Source organism: Toxotes jaculatrix, chromosome 17 (genome assembly GCF_017976425.1).
Source record: "Toxotes jaculatrix isolate fToxJac2 chromosome 17, fToxJac2.pri, whole genome shotgun sequence".
Classification (NCBI taxonomy): Eukaryota; Metazoa; Chordata; class Actinopteri; family Toxotidae; genus Toxotes; species Toxotes jaculatrix.
In genome coordinates this window covers 7,560,059-7,579,918 of record NC_054410.1, presented here as the reverse complement: position 1 = coordinate 7,579,918, position 19,860 = coordinate 7,560,059, and the positions used below count along the sequence as shown (strand labels likewise).

General features: G+C 40.4%; 1 protein-coding gene across 4 annotated transcripts; it reads right to left on the bottom strand.

The window, feature by feature from the left end:
• Positions 1 to 930: 930 nt before the first annotated feature.
• Positions 931 to 16,152, bottom strand: keap1a (kelch-like ECH-associated protein 1a). Of its 4 annotated transcripts, none has more exons than XM_041060505.1 (14): positions 15,786 to 16,152; positions 11,846 to 11,882; positions 10,241 to 11,154; positions 9,289 to 9,488; positions 8,909 to 9,065; positions 7,543 to 7,635; positions 7,208 to 7,354; positions 6,612 to 6,718; positions 5,936 to 5,965; positions 5,715 to 5,844; positions 5,204 to 5,400; positions 3,281 to 3,486; positions 2,643 to 2,819; positions 931 to 1,768 (listed from the first exon to the last, which is right to left on the bottom strand). In XM_041060505.1, the coding sequence occupies exons 3-14, from the start codon at positions 10,451 to 10,453 to the stop codon at positions 1,590 to 1,592; spliced, it is 1,836 nt and encodes a 611-aa protein (XP_040916439.1). In that variant the 5' UTR covers positions 10,454 to 11,154; positions 11,846 to 11,882; positions 15,786 to 16,152; the 3' UTR covers positions 931 to 1,589. The 4 variants fall into 4 exon arrangements, with proteins under 4 accessions (XP_040916439.1, XP_040916440.1, XP_040916438.1 ...); XM_041060506.1 differs by having other exon boundaries at positions 11,853 to 11,882; XM_041060504.1 differs by lacking the exon at positions 11,846 to 11,882.
• Positions 16,153 to 19,860: the final 3,708 nt, after the last annotated feature.

Genomic DNA, 19,860 nt, shown 5'->3' with positions numbered 1-19,860 from the left:
ATGTGAGTCACTTGCTCTTGTGTAGGGCTTTAAGTAGTGAGTAAGAGCCCTCTACTCCCTCGTCTGTCTCCGCTCTCACTCTCTGGGGCCTGAACACACAACCAGAGCTTCCTCCTCTGCCTTTCCTCCATCTCTGCTCATCGCCCAACAGGTTGCCCTGTCAATAATGAACGCTCACAATGCACTGTATGTCCACGAGCTTGAAATCTGAGATAGATTCAAAGGGAGACAAACATGCGGCCGCAATCACCTGCTTCTCTATTATGCCAGAAGAGCAATAAAACAAACACGAACATTTTTCTTCTCCTTCGTCTCTTCTCTGTCAGAAATCTCAACATGATGAGACAACTAAGGCCATATTTGAATAATAGCGCTGCCCAGAACTGTCTTCTTTGGAGGCATGCTGGGATAATTGCAGGTGAGCCATGGAGGAGATAAGAGAACAGCAGTGCAGAGAGAGAGATAAGTAAACACACAGGTGACGTCTGTGGTTGATGACTAACGCTGTAGTGACTCCAGTACCCTCTGTCTTTCTTCGGGACTGCTAAAATAAAGGTTGCTGTGAGAGCTATGCTGGTTAGCTGTAATCATTCTCTCTGAGCCATAAAACACGGACAAATATTCTTTATCCAAACAGGATATCACTGCTCATAGTGTGCACAATCCATATTTAGATTATTTGGGGAATGTGTCATGGTTTGTCAAGATGTAAACAGATGTAGAGGCCTTATTCCTTTACTTTGTTATTTTTAAGCTATCACTGACATGGGAGTTCTTTGACATGGCAAACCAGAAAACAGACAAAATATTTTTGTTGCAGTGTGCAGCTGTTCTTGGACTTATTCCACCATCTAGTGGCAGTGCACGTGCTGTTACATACAGGAACTACACACTTTGCGGATGCATCCTCATAACTGAAATCACAAGAGGTCAGTAAAACACTCTTGACTTTACTAACATATTAACATCAGTGCTTATGAGAAAATGAGAATAACAAGATATTTATCATTCACAAATTTGATTAACTTCATTTTCAGAAACAAAACAGAACCAATAAAAATCAATCAAGTGTTTTAAAATGGCAGTTTTTGGCACAAAATGAGGAAAACATAAGAGAAGTGGTCATTTGTTTGGACAGGGACGCAGATGGAGGTAGAGATGTAAAACAGAGAAGAGAAATTAGAAATTTGGACACTCAGGGCAACTGAAAATTCACTTCGCAAATTTACAAATGAACTCGAACACTAAAAATAGTGAAAGAATAACAATATTCAATTAAATAGTTCCATTATTTGAGATCACAACTGTAGCACCTTATTATTGCGGGGTCACTGTCATGCTACCTGTTTTTCTCATTTGCCATTTGTTCCCCAGCAGATGCAGACATATAGTTCCTCCTCCTCATTTCCATTCAGACTATAACAGCAGTACCCCACAGTGCAATACAAGTGAGATCCATGAGGGCGGGGATACACAAGGAGTTTTCATATTGGAATGTTTTTATTTAATGCACTTCACCCTCTCTTGAAAAGCAGCACCACTTGGAAGCGGATTCAGCACTTCAGACTTCAATAGATTTCATCCTCATCCTATGTGGCTCCGTCCTCGTCTTCCTCTTGTTCTGGCAGGCTTCCAGGACAGGGCTCCATGGTAACAGCGACGCCCATGCCGCTGCGTCCAACGGGCATCTCGGTGACGCACGTCCATTCATTTCTTTCTGGACAGTAACACTCGATGCTGGACAGGAAGCCGTGCTGGTTAAAACCTCCTGAATGGAAACACACACATTCATGTTTAATGAAGTTGTTAATAAAACAATTAGGGAACTGTTCAACAGTTGTGTCAATGAATAATTAAAATCAATTACTCTGCAATTTATTTTTCAAAGATGGATTATTAAAATTGTCTTTTTTTTTAAAGGCAAATTTTACCTTTTGATTACCCACTGATTTAATTTAGTGATACAGTGCTTTATGTCTGTTTACACTAAACAGCTGAACCATACAACACTGAATCTTCGAAGCGTATTAGAAATAAAACAGTGCAGCCCACTCTGTAGTAACAGAGGATTTCACCGGCCACCTCCTGACCTCACAGTCTACAAATGAATCCAAATTATTCAGTTTCTTAATAAGTTTGCTTTTTTTCCTTGGGCTCACAAGCTACAAAAGCGCAACACTTAACATAAACTAGTAATATTTAAGTATTTTCTGGGCCTGGTTCTGGTGCTGACTGCACACTCAGCCCACAAAAATATATAAAATAAATTATTGTGGAAATTTTATTAATACTATAAACACTAACGCTACATTATGACAGCAGCATATTTCAGTCAGTGCTTCATCAGGCTCATGAATAGGTACAATGAAAGCGTTCATGTGCTAATTAGAGACGGCACATATAACATACTTGACCTTAGACCATCAATAGCAATCAATACAAGGGCCTATACAAGCATCATCCAAGACACATACACAAGACAAAACTCAGGGGAAAGAGATAAAACAGTTAATAATTATTATGTTACAGTAACATTAAGTAGTAAAAAATGTTTCTTATCAATGCTAAGAAAAGATCCTTGATTTTTATTTTTTATTTTTTGCATTTAACTCATGTTTGAATATTCGATTTCTGTGACGGACCGATGGCAAAGATACGTCTCTGGTGGACCGTCACTCCGTGTGCACTGCGACAGTACTGCATGGAGGCCCTGGGCTCCCAAACATTCCTGGCTATATTGTAACGCTCCACAGAGGACAGCTGGCTTCTCCCATCATACCCTCCTATAGCATACAGGTAAGAGTTCACACACACCAACCCTGCAAAAACAGACAGAGGAGGAATATAAAGGTATAGTCTGGCATTTTTGGATTTAGGGTTATTTGCTTTCTTGCTGTGTTAGATGGGAAGACTGATATCACATTTATATTTGAACAGTATATATGTAGCTGTAACCAGGAGACAAGTAGCATAGCTTAGCATAAAATCTGAAAATGGAGAGACAGTTTGCTTCGCTATGTTTGAAGTTAACATCATCATCATGCAGTTTTGCAGGGGCACTATTTCTTGACTGGGTGCAGTGGAGACCCCAAGAAAATGTGGCTAACCTAAGCTAACTAGCTGCTGGAAATGGCCTTATATTGAATGTACAGTTATGACAGTGCTAACGATCTTCTCATCTAACTCTCTGCAAGAAAGTGAGTAAGCTATAAAGTCCTCATTCTGTTTATGTAAATCTAAAATTGGTCGTCAGACAGAAGACAGAAATACACACACTCACCCAGCCCACTGCGTACAGTGCTCATGGGAGCCAGCTGGTGCCAGGTGTTAGTGTCAGGCTGGTATTTTTCTGCAGTGTTCCAGCGGTTCTGTCCATCATATCCCCCCACCACATACAGAACCCCCCCACACGCCGCCACACCGGCCCCCAGACGAGCCACTGACATCGGGCAAACAAAGGACCAGCGGTTAGACTCTGGATCCCACCTGCAAATCAAACAGCAGTTGTACAGAGCTTGTAGTCACCGTTGCATTAATATGTTGACAAGTCCTGATGCCGTTACATATTAGCCAATCAAAATAATTAATTAAAACAAGTGTTGGTGCTGCAAAACTTTGCATGATTCAGAGGGGAGCAGCTGTGAGCAGCAACCTTCTCAATCTACATGAGCCAGTCAACTTTAAGTGGATTAGGCTAAGATGGCAGCCGTGTTTGGCAACTATTGACAAGCTTTATTTGAAGCCAAAGAGGTTGTAACACCATGAGCAGACAGAAACAAGAAAGTCTACAGGACTCTGTAGGGCAGCAGACTTCAGGTTTTCGGGCTGTGCTCATGGTCTTGTTTTAAAGGAACCGCTTGTCATTTTTTCCAAATAAGCGTAAATGTAATATCTAATTCACGAGTTTTAAAGGTGCTGATTTTTAGACAGAGCTAGGCTAGCTGTTTGGCCTTGTTTCCAGTGTTTATGCTAAGCAAAGTTAGCCACCTCCTGGCTCCAACATCTTATTTAAAGAGCATATGTGAAAGTTGGCTTGATCTTCTCAGCTAACTGAAAGCAACTAACCATATTTTCCAAAATGTCTTACTATTCCTTTAATACTGGAATCTATTTAAAGGCAAACAAAGCAAGTTATAACAACAATAATTAAAGACTCAGTCATGATAAGGCAGGCTGGACTGCATGTTCTCTGGAGGGTTAATGATTAAAAAGTTATTGCCATTGGGTATATTCCAGCTGTAAACTGCAGATAGCAGAGGCTGATCACCTGCCCTCAAACACTTGAGAAAGGCACTAAATGCAAGTCATTTCTTGGGTCAATGTGTTGACAATGACTCTGTGCTCTGAACCCTGAAGTTATTGCATATGCATCTGAAACAAGGCACTTCACTCACATTAGCAGGGACGTTTTACTCCCTGCTGAATCTCTTGCATTTTGCGTGGCTTCGTTCGGAAAGCATCCTCAAAAGCAGAGCCTTTCTGTTACTGCCAACTACTGTTACTATAAACGCTCTAATCTCCTTTGATGTGTTTCACATTGAATTTTCATTTCAATAGTTTTATCAGCTTTCATTATATTTAGCAGCTTCTCATGAGGAGCCTTCCAAGTGGCGTCTGATGAGTTCTAATAATTCTCCTGTGACTAGCATCTTTTAGATACCTATACCCTTCAATATATAAAGGTATTAAGGTTACATTTGAAGTACAGTTTTTCAGATGTGGAAAAGAAAGCTAATAGTATCAAAAGAAACTGTCATTCCAGCCTTGACAGTTTTTTGTGAGTAATTGATTGAAACTGATTTATAACAGCATTAGAACTCCTCCCCGTTTAGCAGTGGAAGCAACAAGATGCAAAGCATTCCCGACCAGACTGACATTCCTGAGAAATGTGTCTCAACATGTTTTGAAAGAGCCTGTGTTGTTGTCTAATTAAGCTAAGAGGGACACCTGAGAACTTCTTGACTGCTCCTTAGGTTGAATGGCTGCTATTCATTTGATCTCTCTCATGCCATTATCCATACTTACACTGAGGTAACTGCACTTAATCTGAGAAGGTGTGTGTGTTGGGAAGGAAATCCGTACTCATTACATTCATCCCGTTAAATAAGATGTCATTAAAATCAAATTACTCCTTGAGCGCCTTGTTAAATAAATAAATCCACACACACACACACACACAGTGAACACCTCAGTGACGTCTAACCTCTCCACTGTGTTGTGATGTGTCGAGCCCTGGGAACCTCCAACAGCGTAGATGCAGCCGTCCACCACGCCCACCCCAACCCTGTTCCTGGGGATGTTGAGGGAGGCTCGCTGACTCCACTGGTTGGTCATCGGGTTATAGCAGCAGAGGGCGCTGGACTCTGTGTTGTTTTGAAGGGACAAGTTCCTGCCTCCAACCTGGATTCATGAAAAGAGGGATTAGAACAGAGATTATGTTGATCTCTCAAACTTCTCAAAACATGCATTAGTCCCTTTAGGACTGAGGAAGCAGAAACGTAAGAAAAACAAAGACTTTTAGAGCATTAAATATCAAATGTACACAGGAATAAGCCCGTACAGTGGTGCAAAATTAAATCATTGTTTGAATTTGAAATATTACAGATATCTGTGTAGCGGTTTATTGTATTGCATCTCTCCCAGAGTGTTATTCAGAGATGAAAACATCTGCAGTGACATTTCATTTTTAGTACAACATAACTGCTACAACCTACAGTGTAGAGCAGTCCAAAGAGCGCGCAGGCTCCCAGACCACTACATGGAGTGCCCATGTCAGCCAGTTTGAGCCAAACATTCCTCCTGGGATCATAAGCCTCCATGGAGGCCAGTGAATGCTGCCGATATCTGAGAAAAGGAAATAAAGAGTCAGTGGTTAATCAGATGAATGTCCAGTGTAAAAGTTGAGTTTTTACTGGGTATGTGCCATATGACTTACATAAGACAACATCTTGCTTTGAGATGCCTTCTGTAAGAAGTATATATACTTTAATCATAGGGCCAATAAATAATTTCCCCAGTGTCACTCACTGCACATCATTGTTTTATCTGTGCTCCTGTACCAAAATTATTCTAAACTATTAAGTTATTAATGCTTTATATATATGTGTGTGTGTGTGTGTGTACATGTACAAAAACTGACAAAATAATAGCAAATACTAGCGAAACAAATAGCTCACATCAGCTCAAGAGACACAGTCCAAGTGTTATGTAACCAAGTGATGACTGTAAAAAAAACTGTAAAAAGTGTAGAAAGCACAGCTCCTCTGCAAGGAAGACACCGTGGATAACAGCTAACAGCCACTGGGTGGCAGACTGAGACAATCATGGGGTGACAGATCGATGGGGTGTTTTGCATCTAACATGATAAAAACAAAACACAAGGCCAACTGCTACTGCCAATTTGTCAGGTGACTTTCAGAAAAACAAGCACACAAAAGTTGTGTAATGTAAGTGGACATCAGAGTGTGTTGTCTCATGATCGATTTCTGCTTATCAATATCAGAAATAGGTCTGAAAGTGTTATAGCCTACAGAGTGTCTTACGGTAGGTTTACAACTTCAGTGCACTGAAGAACAAAGCATATTGTTGTGGAAACAATATGAGTTAACTACCCGCCAGCCACATAGATGAGCTGAGTTCCACGGTTAGGTGCGGGAGGCAGCTTCCTCAAAGTCATATCCTGGAAGATTTTAGAAAGGAAGTCCTTACAGGAATTGGCCTGGAGTTAAAAATAAAGGACAGAAAATAAAAACCTGTAAAGAAGTCTGGAAAAAGAAAAGCTGATTTGTTTGGTGTGCTGTCTTAATCATATAGAAAATGATTTCCATTTTGTGTTCTGTGTGCGCGATACTTTATTTAGTAAGATAAAAACAGACATCGATTTTGTAAATATGGTTGATCGACAAAGAATGATTTGGCTGCGTACATTTAAATTAACCAGTTACCTGGAGAGAGCTTGAGAAAGGGGAGGGGGTGCTTTTATTAGGATGTGGTTCATTTGGAAAAAAAAAATTTTCCTAATAAACATGTTATTTTAAAGAATACAGAAGTACTTACGCTGTAATTTTTTTACCCTGTTTATGTATAAGTGATAGATGCATGTTTTTTAAAAGGAGTGGTGTCTTCTAATCCCATGTGGGGCGGGCCAGATACAAAACTCACCTTGCATTTCCACAACAATAAAACATGATGGAAGATTGTAGTTTACCTTACTGAGGATGGGGCAGGACAGAAGCTGGTTCTTCAGGAACTTAGGAGGCAGAGCGTAGATGTGAACTGCATTCAGGAGGGCATGGAGATACTGGGCTCTGCCCTCCATATCCCAGCCGACCCAGTCTGTGCAGGCCTTATACACCTGACATGGACGTATTCAGGCATTTTAATATGATTTGTTATCTCCATCTAGATACACTCTAGTCAGAATGTGGACAAATATCTGTTGTGCTGTTGAGAAACTTGAGCATCAGTTACTTTAAGTGTACACTTCTGTGACTTGTTGTGTTTTTCTGCGATTGTTGTAAAATGTATCCACCTGCCACACACCTCAGACTCACAGAGCACCTTGAGACTGTCCTGACTGATGAGCTCCAGCAGCTGGCAGTGAGAGAGGCTGAAGAACTCGTCTTCTTTAGTCACCTGGGGCAGAGGGATACAAGAGCATAGTCAGGTGAAGGAATATGGACTACTGATTGCACACATGCGAATCCTTTCTCAGATTTAATTTTCTTGTGTGGACACCTTTTCAAGTTTAAGTATAATACAGTGATTAACGTGAGTGATGGACAGGGCAGTCATTCACTTACAGAGATAGTTTCCACCACTTCAATGAAAGTGACAGGGACAGAGAGAACATGTGCAATCTATCAGCAAGTTAGTATAAAGTACTGGGACTGCGATGAAATCAAAGTGCCAAGTGCCCTTGACACAGATCAGTGATCTTTTGGTTTTTGGTAACCATTGAACACTGCAGCTGCACTGTTCCACAGTTCTAAAAACAAAGCAGTACAGCTTTGCTGCTGACCCTGTGCCTGTCAGGGGCTTTGGTTCAGGCAGAGACGGCCTCACAGTCTGACCTCAGCGCTGAGTTGAGAGCACTGAGAGCCATGGTGCAGGAGCTGAGGTCGACGGAGAGCAGACTGGCAGAAAACAAATGTAAAGCACAAGCTTAGGAGAACTCTGTTAAGGATCTAAAAGCAGAGCTGGATATAACCAAGCTGCTTCAGTACAAAGAGAAGGAAGAGGAGCTGGAAAAAAACCTGGCAGATAACAATGGGAAATAATATGAAATTACACACTAACAAAAACATTAATGATCTGGTGGAGGAAAGGATGGGTCACTAGCAAATGGCCTGTGGTAAATGTACTCTCCAATAAACAAACATTTTCTCCTTAAGGGGTCATAAAGTTGCAGTTGATTGAGGGCACAGCTATCACCTAGTGTGAGCCAACCTGAAGGGGATGATAGAGAACTTTGTGCTGCAGAGGTTTTGCCACGTGATTTCTCAGAGATGGACCTAAAGTGGCCTTCTCCATGGCTTTGACTGGAGCAGTAGGGCCCTTCATTGTTGAAACTATCCTATATTGAAACTAGCCCCCTGTCAGAGGTGTCTACTTCTTTAAGTTTAACACCATGGATGACCAGAAAAGGCCACCACATGGTTGCAGCATTGTACAACCACAACCAACAAGTTCCTCTAAATAATTCCTGGAATCACTGTGACAACCATGACAATGTTTCCATTGCAGTAAAGCTGGAGCTCTTTCCGGGCGATGTAGTGTAAGTGTCTTCCTGAGTGACGGAGATTCACTCATTTTGCTGAATATCACTTCAGCATTTTCAGTCATATTGTCATGACTTGACATTTTAAAAGGAAAATGGACACTTGTGCTTACTATATTTGCATCTCACCTCATTGAAGTGTGTATTGATATACTCTCTGCTTTTCTGGTGCAGCTCTGTGCAGCCTATCTCCTCAGCAAAGCGGGCAATGCCGATGACATTTGTTGGATCCAGATGCTTAGTAAGGAAGTCGCAGCATGCCTTAGCCACGTCGTCCATCTGATACCTGGTAGAAAACAATAGAAAAGGAGGGGGGGAAAAATCATTCCTGCCTACATATGCTTCACCTGAAAGTATAATGTCTTTTTTTTTATATGCGTTTAACTGGTGAATCCTGAAAGATTAATAGAGTGACAGAACATGGAAATAACTGTTTTCAAGTTGCAGCTGTTTTTAGGAACTCAGGATTATCTTTTCAACTCAATGAGCTACTGTTTATGTATGTTTACCTCATAGCAGCCAAAAGAACATGCAGCACACATTTCTCTCCCACTGTGATGTGGGAGGTGTAGGCAAAGTCAATGAGCCTTCCCACCACCTGGGGGCAAACATCGCGCAAGGTGATCTCTGAGGCATGGCACTCTTTGAAGTTGCTGGTGAACATGGCCCTGAAGTAAGGGCTACAGGAGGCCAGTACCACCCGGTGCACCTGAAAAAAAAAGGATGATAAAGAAACACTGCATTCATTATATTTGAGTCAATGAATGAATTACAAACACCTCTCTTTATGGAGGCCCAGAGCTGACAAAATGTCTGAACTTAAATCAAGCATAAACACATTTATATTAATTGCAATTGTTATAAGTTTTTTTTTTTAAATTTAAATTTAATGGCTTTTGGCTGACTTCTCCAACACATTTCCCATTTTTCTGATGCTTTTATGATAATGAGATGGGCGTGTCCTTGTATGTTCAGAGCAGTGATTGGTCCAGGGTTTGTGTTTTTGTGTGCATGTGTGTGTAACATCTGGAGTTTGTGTCTAGCTATCTTAACTGAAAACACCTGTAGCTTAACACATTGAGGACCAGCTTTTTTCAGTGTCAGCTACTTGGCTGAAGCTAACTTTCATCATAAAGCAACATGAGCCAGTTCACGTAAATTTATACGTATACTGGACTGTACACTGATGTAGCATGCTATATAACTAGGGCTGCAAATGTTAACTGTTTTCCATTATAAATGAATGTAAATAATAAATGAAACCCGAAAAATTTCACAAATTCCTAAATTTAGGGAATAAGGGGGTTACAGTCTGGGAGCTTTATAATTTATACTGACCTTTTACTGTATATGGTCAGTTTCAGGCCTCCATACTGTGCTAGTACTTTGAACGTGTGAAGCAAACTTGCCCCAAAATGTCACAAACTGCTTTCTGATTGTTTAATCTAGAGGGTGCCTTACCTTGAAGTCCACCGTTTTTTCCTTGTACGTGACATGTAACACGAGGTCACACAACATCTCCTGCCGTCTGAACTCGTCCATGACCTTCATGGATCTGGAAGCGTGGGTCTCAACCGTGTAGTCAAGATACCCAGACCCGTGCATCGAGGGAACTATGATAGCTGAGAAATCTGAATCACGTGTGGGACGTTTCTTCCTCATTGGACAATGCATTATGGGAGAGAGGAAGAGGAGCACTTCAGATATTATTTCCGTTATTACCTTTTCAGTCTCAAAGTCTTCTACAGTTTAGAACTTTGAGTTCTTATCCCATTGGGGTCAAACTTTCAACAGAGGAAATTCTTCTGGTCTTTAATTCATCAATGTAAAGTCCCCAGTGAGCAGATGTCTTTAGTTTCTCCATTTTTCTGCAAATTTCACACAAAAACCTTTTCAGCAAGAAGACATTTCCCAGGAAATTAGGGATGTGGACAGTGCAACGGCACTATCCATTGGTGGTTCCAGCAACAGCCAGCAGGCAGAGCAAACAGTCCACAGGAAAAGCAAGTTGCTGCATAAAATGAGTTGAGGTCATATGTTTCTCTGCACAAACACGATGGGTAAACAGACTGGTAGGCTAATGGTGAACCACATAATACTCCCTCATCCACAGATCCTGGTTCCAACATGACTGACAGCATTTGTGTCAGGATCAGACAGTTCCCAAAGCACGAGTCAAACCATGATAATTAAATTGCTGCTGGCCCAGATTTTACAGGTTTCGGGGTTTTGAAAGTAATCCATTCTGACATTCCAGAGAGTCCTCTGCAGTTCGGTTCCACAGGAGAAGGAGACGTGGTTGGCAAATACGTTTAACTGCACAGATTACATCAGATGTATCCTGACAGGGACTCGGGTCTGTTGTGATGCTTATCCTGCAAAAAGGAAGAGTAACAGAGTAAGTTAAGAAAGATGAGAGACTTTTAGTGGCTTAAAAAGAAGCAAATGGAATCAAAAGCTCATGTGAATATGTCGTTTTTCCCTTGAGTATGTGTGGGAGTGTGAGTCACACACACTCAGTTTCACTTCCTTGCAACTGAGACAGTAAAGATGTATTGTGTTTAACTGTTTTATGCCACAGCTTTCGGCTAAGGAAATAGTGTCTGTATTTTTAATTTGGTTACCTCAGGGGAAGGATTTTCTTAAAAAACTTTTACAAGAAAACATTCTCATTTCATGAAGACTCTGTCAGTGCTATGTTCCATTTCTAATGAACTGCTTAATGGACTTCATTTTTGTCTGGGGCCTTAGTGTAGAAACAACATAAAGACCCTATAGGCTGAATTATGACAAAATGATAACCTCTTAAAGTAACTTTTAAACCTCAAAATGTAGTGTGACATTCCTATTTAACACTCATTTAGACACGCCGTGAAATTATGGTATTTTTTGTCCTGATATACCAGAAACTGGAACTAACAATTACTTTTTTCTTTTTTTTTTTTACAACTACTACTACTTCTTGAGAAGCCGGAACAAAAGAATGTGACATTTTTCCTTTCTCCTTTTCCTTAACAGTCACATTCACACTATTTAAAGGAACAGAATGTATGAATAAATGCCTACCAGACACCAGAAGCTGTCGCTGACCAACCTGTTTTCCCTAAAAAAAAAAAAAAAAAAAAAATCATATTCACTTCTATGCTCCTTCTTATTCACTGGGTGTGTCGTAAAAATCAGTCTCAACTGTCAGAGCAGGCTGGTGTCATCCTCCAACTCATCTCTGTACTGACTGGAACCTGTTTGACTGTCAGTCTTAAATGTCAAGAAAAGAATGCACCAATAACACGCATCTGTTTCTGACATAATAAGAGCATTGAATTTGACACTGCAAGATCTTGGCATGTCTTACTAAATCTAAAGGATTGTATTTCTATAGTAGTTGCTGACAACCCTAAAATTAGAAACTGTAAGCAAAAAGGGGGTTTTGACAGTTTCACTGAAAGATCTTTATCATTTAAGTCAGGTACCAGTAGGAGACATGATGTTTGCACTGCATATCAGAGTAACATAATTATATGGGTGTAACTGGTGCACCTGTCTCTAATAAAGCACTAATTAAGAGTTTAATTAGATTCTTGCCAATTAATAAGCCGCTCAGTTAGTGTAACACTCTCGGCAGTTAGCATGGAGGCAAACGTCAGCTAATGACTAGAGTCTGAGTGCTTCAGGATTTCGGAGGCTGGTACAATACATTTGACAGTTAAAAACAAACAAAAAACACTGGATAATATCAGTTAACATTTTGCTTTTTAAAGGAACAGTTCATTTGGGAAATATCCTTGTTTTCATGTGAATTGTTAAATGAGAAGATTGACATGAGTTAGCTTAGCCTGAAGACTGAAAGCAGGGGGAAACAACAACAGCTGGAATTATGCTTCTCCATAAATACTCATAAACGCAGAGTTACAGGTAACTGTAGGTCACAGAGGAGCTGATGCCCGACACCTCCCAGATCTTAACAAGTCATGCAGACATGTGTGGGTAGCTGTGGTCCAAAACACTGAGTAGGCAGCTCACTGTGACTGACTGAATTTAACAGTTAGTGGACTTCTATGATGACATTCACACAGGAATTGTGTTTAATGTGGATCGGTCATGTCATGGCCAATAACACTTAATAAAGTCAGAAGCAGCAAAAACATGAATTCATGTGAAAAATACATCACATTTCTGTTACAGATTCCTGATTAGAGCGATCAAAAGTTAGCGACCGTTCCCAGTAAAACATTACAAACATTCCTCAATTCACGTATAAGCCTCTGTATCTAATTATTTACATTACTCGACTTACTTAAGATTATTGTGTCTGTAAAGGACTTACATTTGCAATACTACACAGTGAAGAAAACCCAGAGCAACTACATATCCAGCAAACATGAAATCTCCGCATTCCACAGAGTGTCACTTGCTGCCGCAGCTTGAAGCAGAACAAATCAGCTCTTGAGCTGGAGAGCAAGAGAAGACTGCGGCTATGTGGCCCGTTAGCCCACTAGCTACAGAGCATTCATCTGTGTAGAGACCCGTTGAATCAATAGCAAGAGATCTTTTTTTTTTTTGCAATAAAAGGGGAAACACCGATCCTGCAAGAGACAAAACCACAGTGACCCTCTGACAACCACACAAATCCTTACAGCACCTGCAGTTTGATGTTCTTTTTATAACTGCCATTTGACATCTGAGCAGTAACTGATTTCATCCAAGTTTCTGTCAGTTTTACTCAGCGAAGCACAAAAAGAAAAAAAAAAAAAAAAACGGGTTATTGCTGGTTTGGTCTGCAGGAGTGCAGTTTTGCACTGTTGCACAATCAAATCTGTTCAGCCTTGAGCTGCCTCACTTCTCACCCTACGGTCTGTCCGCCTATTTGCTGGTCATATGACAAAAAATGTGAGACGGAAAGGGAAGAAAGCAATCCAGAGAAAGAGTGAGAGATTTTGAGGGCAATACACAGTGTAGCAAGAGAGAGAGAATAACAAAGTGGGAGAGGAGAGAGATGGCAGGAGTAGAAGGACACTAGATTTAGCTGAGGGTAGATGCAAGAAGGAGAAATCAATTCAAGGAGGGGATAAAAGAAGGGAAGTGAAGGACATTAACACTGTGAGCAACTCAGTTGTCCATAAAGTGCTATTGTGTTTGGATATATCAGCCTGTCCTACTCTCCTGATCAGGCTTTAAGGAGGTTAACAGTTAATTACTGTGTGAACACAGTGTGCGGAGCTTGGCGACTATATATAACATTTCCCAAACCTGCAGGAACACTGTGACACCAGTTCCAGTTTACTGATTTCAGTAAGGTTTCGTAATCCCTGTTTGACCAAGGTCTTGACCAGTAACACTGCAGGTGGTGGTATTGTTTGGTTTTGTCAAATTTATTTCTCAGATGGCTGTTTGCAAATGAGAAGAGGAGATTGCAAACTACTGGGGGTTCGCAGAAAAAAAATGCTTTGACTGTCTCTGATTCACCTGTTGAATGATTTCAAACAGGAGACCTGTGGTATTTATCAGAGGAAATCTGTGCTTTTAAAGATGAGGAATGAATCACTGTAAGTCACTGAATTTGGCATCAGGACACTGTTTTTCATAAATATCAGACCGAGCTTAGTGCGGAAATTATAAGAAGAACCAAGAGAGGCAGAGAGAGAGAGAGAGAGAGTTAACTATTTCCAGACTGTGTTAGCAGATGGCAGACAGAGTAGCACAGCAGTCTACTGGCTCTGGCCTGTATAATCAGCTTTGACATGCAGATATAACATATTAAAGATCTTCTGATACAGAATGAAGACACTGTCACTTAGCCTTTGAAAATATGTTGTCCAAAACTGCTGAGCTGTAATGACCAGTAATGTAGTGACACAAGCTCTTCTGCCATGTCATCTTTCAGCTGCTCTAACAGCTGACTGGGGGTCAAAGGTTGCTGATGACAAAAGAGCTTTTTCTTTTGCCCTGAAATAACTCTGACAGAAGAGGAACAGAGCATCATAAAAATGCTGCATCATTTAAGAATCAAGAGCCAAACAGGAGGATCCTCATACTTTAGAAACATTAAATGTTATCTGGCAAATTAAAAGTCTCCTTTGAAGGTGTTTGATGGCTGGAAACTCCACCCTGAGCGCTGAGCGATTATTTTCATTATTATTATTATTTCATGATTAATCTGAAACTCATTTTGTTCAATTAATCATTTAAGTATGTCATTGGTCTGACAGATCAAGAAAATAATCTGAATATAAATAAATAGTGAAAATAACTTTTTTTTTTCTTGGTTCCAGCTTCTAAATGTGTGAATTTGCTCATTTTCTCTGTTACTTCTCTAAATATCTGTGGGTTTGTTGAACAAATAATTAATTTACAGATGCCACTTTGGCTCTGGGAAATTATCATGGGCCTTTTTCACTGTTTCCTGGCAATTTACAGACCAAACACTAATTGATTAATCAAGAAAACAATCAACTGATTAATCGTTAATGCTCTTTAAATTGCTTGTTTTGTTGCCCGGCAATATAAATCTCATTTATATTGATAGAAAGGAAAAGCAGCAAATACTCACACATTGGAGAAGTTTGAAAATATTATTTTAACGATTAAACATTCAAATAGTTGCAGATCAACTTTCTGTGACTGCTTAACTGATTAATCGACTGTTTTAACTCTTCAACCTGTCCATAATTATTTCCTCATGACCATGTTGCTTCATGAAAACAGCCTCCAAGTGCCAAACCAGCACACAGCAGCTCAGTTTGACACTGCAAAAGTTTCAATTCCCTATTGCGAGTCTACGCACCACTGAGGAAATAAACTGAATGGTCGGAAACTAAATTATAAACTAATGTCCACGGATATTGTTAGTGTAGCCGTGTTGTAACAAGAAGTGTCACGAGTGCTGCCGTAAGATTACATACACCCGAGTGCCGTGTTTGAGTGATATAGTGATTTTTTTTGCATAAGGGCGCGTCCGGTCAGCGCGTTAAACTCTTCCTGCGTGTTAAAAAGCTGCAGATTCACTCACCTGAAGCGGCTTCTCAACGCCAGCTGTTAAACTCCGTAACACACGAGACCACACGGCTCACTACATCACACAAATCACTTGAGGGAGTTTAAACGAGTTGCCACAACCGCAGGAGGTATTCCCCCCCACCCTCCGCCCCGGTCGCTGGCTGAAGCCTTCTGTCCTGTCGGGAAAGCAGCAGATGTGTCGTCCTCCACGTTAAAAGAAGAAATGCGCGAAGCTGCGAGCGTCGTCGCTGTCTCTGCGCGTCGCCGCCGGCAGACATCCAAAGGCCGCGGCGGTGCTGGCGGCGATGGTGGTGGTGGTGTTGGTGGTGGAGGGGAGGGACTTCTGCACCAACATGACTCTGCAACTCTCGACTACACTGCAAACACTGTGCGGGTGAACAACAGAGACCTGCATGGCAGCAAGTCGGGAGCAGCATTCCTCAAACTGAAACTGAACCTCGGTCAGGGACAGGGCAGTTCCAGGAATTATATAATAATTACAAAGCTGAAATAAGCTGCAGCAGGATGTCAAGCAGGCGCCCTTCCACGCTCGGGAGAGAAGGTGTCCCTGCAAACCCACCGAAGTCAAATTCAAGATTTGTGGGGGGGTTAAAATAAAACAAGCTCTGGATCTGCCTGTTTCGTTTCCGTATTCTGCCCTGATGAATCATCTTGGACGATGGCGTCTTTCAACAAATAAATCCTATAATAACACACATCATGTAGAGGATTATAATATGTGAAAGACGCTAAATCAGCTGCTAACAGTATGTGAAAGCTATGAGATTGGATTTATAGAGCGAAGTTACAGCAACACAACTGAGTTTGACATAGTTTGTCAGATAAAGTTAAAGTTTGAAAGGTAAGGTAAATAAACAAATCTCCCAAAATAGTGAGACCAAGCTTCATAGAAATTAGTCCTTGTGATCAGAGATTTAACTATTCAGCAAAATTAGGCTTTGTCTGACTCTTCCAATGGTAGAGAACAGTCGAAGTGCTAACAAAGTTTGCAACTACAAATGCACAGTTTGGATATACAGTACCTTTGGGAGAGAGACATGTTTCCTTGGAAGTTGGCTTATGCAACCACTCTCCAATTCTTGTGATAATTCTTTGGAGAAACAATAGAACAATATATTGAGTGAAGGAAAGTACTGGCTTCATTTTTCTCCTGCAAGGAGGATCTCCAGGCGTTACAAAGCCAGCTGAGAGATATAATCCTTCCACCAAGTCTCTCCGGGTTCTCCTCCAACCCTCTTGCCCATTTGTTATGGAGTTGGACACTTACCTGAGCAGTTTCACAGCATAATGTTTGTGTTGATCTAAAAACTACATAGAATTCAATAAAATGAAAAATAAAACTCCATCAGTCGATGAAGATCATAAAATGTAAGTGAAAGCTCCAGAAAGGGCTAATAAGGGGATTTTTGATTTGATTTTGGACTTTATGTGTTCCTTTATGGGGCTTGAGGTAAATATTAAATTTAATAAGGTTATTCAGAAAAAAAAAACAAGCTTAAGGGCTTATTTCCATTGTGCCCCCTTGTACGATCCTTTTGTTCCTAAGATACCCCTTTGCTCGGACTGGCTGTCATCTTCTTCTTCACCTGGTACCTTTTTCCAGGAGAGAATCATGATCTTAGACATGTTTGTGCTCATCCTGACCACATCAAAAGCACCTAGACTTCAGATGTACCTTCATTTCCTGTTCATGGATATCTCAAACAACAGGAGAGGTGACAAGCCACACCCTCAGCAGATGGCTTCAGTGAACGTGCTCGACTCATTTCTGAGAAAGCGAACACAGCACTTGCTCCGAACATACTGAGAAATGGTGACTTGCAACTAATGAGCTCCCCTCCACCAGGATATTTCACAAAACACAATCACATACTTTTCTCAGTTGGTGTAGACTCGTTTAACAGCCTCATTCTCTTGATTGTCTGTGATAAAGGATGAAATGTTTTTATTATATTCAGACTACGTTCTTTTCATTCCCACAGAGATCTTAAAGCCCTTTTAGCAAACGAAACTGATAGAAATTGAGATTACAGTTTGGGTCAGGTTTTCCACCTGACACAAACCCTTCAGTTCATCCTTCACTAAACGTTTATTTTGTTTGGGCAGCGAATCCCGATCACATAGGTGAATATCTTACTGTCATTTATAGTGAACTTTTATTTATTACATTCGCCTCAAGCTTCAGAAAGTTATAAATGGGTGTGCTTTTGTAACTCAACATATTTTCAACTAAGGTGTCCGGAAGTCTACACGGTCAGTATTATGCATGGCTCTCACACCACACCCACCAACATCAAGAGCAAAAAAACAAAAATGACTTGCAAAAAAGATGCAGGACAGGTTGCATTATATCATGACAGCCAGCCAGTTTCTGTGCCAGAATTATCTGCAGTCTGTTTCTGTTTCTCATTACGCACACAACAACAAATCCACAATGATGTGAGAGATTTTGGTAATCATGCTGGAGAGGATGGATGAATGAATTAAGCTGATGTTTTACTGGGTACTTGCTGAGCATAGGATTCTTTTAATGTATATTTATCTCCTATTTTGACTTTTTCATCTTTACAGTTTTTGGACACTGGGTTTTCTACGTAGAATAAATGGAATTTGTTTCAGATTTGTTTCCTTGTCTTGGTTAATTGTTCTGCAAATGCTCTTAACAAAGCTAAATCTGAACCATTTCCTGGTGCAATAAAGGTATAAATCTCTAACCTTATCTCAAGTGATGGACACAGTTCTCAATTACTGTAAGACACTTTTGTTGCCTATAAACACATTATGAGGAATGATTCACATCTGATGATTCATTCTGTGGCACAGACTCAGCAATTAAAGGTGTGGTAAGTACATGTGCAGGATTGTCTGTATTTGCATAAACTCTTTGGATGATTTATATATGTTACGTATTTTTCTAGGCTTCCTGAACTTGAATGGTAAATAAACAGAATATAGAAGTGTAGTCTTACAAATCCTCTCATATCAGCATACAGAGACAATAAAGCCATGATTGCTTTATGTATTGCAGATGCATTAAAGGCCCTGAAAACACATTTTCTCAATCAGCTTTTTTACTAAGAATAATGGGGGCCCACATTAACTCTTAATGTTCAAGAGAGATACTTTGGCTTTAATGCCGAGTTTTCAGGGGCTTTAATGTTCGAGTTCAGGTTCAAGTATAATGTCATTTCCACACATATGCTTAAGAGTAAAAGTGAGTGAGCACCCTTACCATAGCAGCAACAACTTGGGTGTAAGCAGCCATGCTTCAGTGAAAACAAACGTGCAGCAGTTCATGCTTGATAGCCCATCATCCCTGCTCTACCAAGGGTTTTGCTGCACAAAAGATGCTCCCTGTTTTTATTTACGTATTTTTACAGTTGAAGACAATAAAAGCAGTGAAATATCTGCACATACCACCATGGCAACCAAACACGTGTACTGTAGCATTTCACATTTTTAACAGAGTGGGGACCTGTTAACAGGTACAATCATATTTTATAAGCTGACCATTTGTTTTGTATCCAAAATCTTATTATATAAGACACCTGGAAACTCTAGATGTTAAATAAATTCAGTGGACTAAACAATGCAACAGCTCCCTTTGAACTGTAATAGACTGTGAAAAGGTACGATATTTGATAACATTATGGAAACACTGAAGGAAAGTACAGCACCTGAGTAAATGTGCCTGGTTACAACATTGATCACTCAACAAAACATGTTTTTGTGACAAAAAGCCTCAACCATCAAGAAAAGAGTAGCTATGTTTTTAATAGGAGTAATGCTTGGACTGACAGAGACAAGTTTTACTTTTGAAATTTCAGACTTCTTTTAAAATATTTAGATATTCCTTGTTTTGTTTTGGTTTTTGGGTTTATTTTTTGCATATTTCCTCCTATGTTAATGCAGCATCTGTTGCCCAGGCATTGTGCCCATATACTGCTACAAGGAAGTAATAAAACAAAATACAACAGCATGATGACACAGCACAACTCCAGCCACATTTCTGTTCAGTGAGTGACTACGTCTCTTCTTTCCTCCACTTTATAAACCTCTGTGTCTCC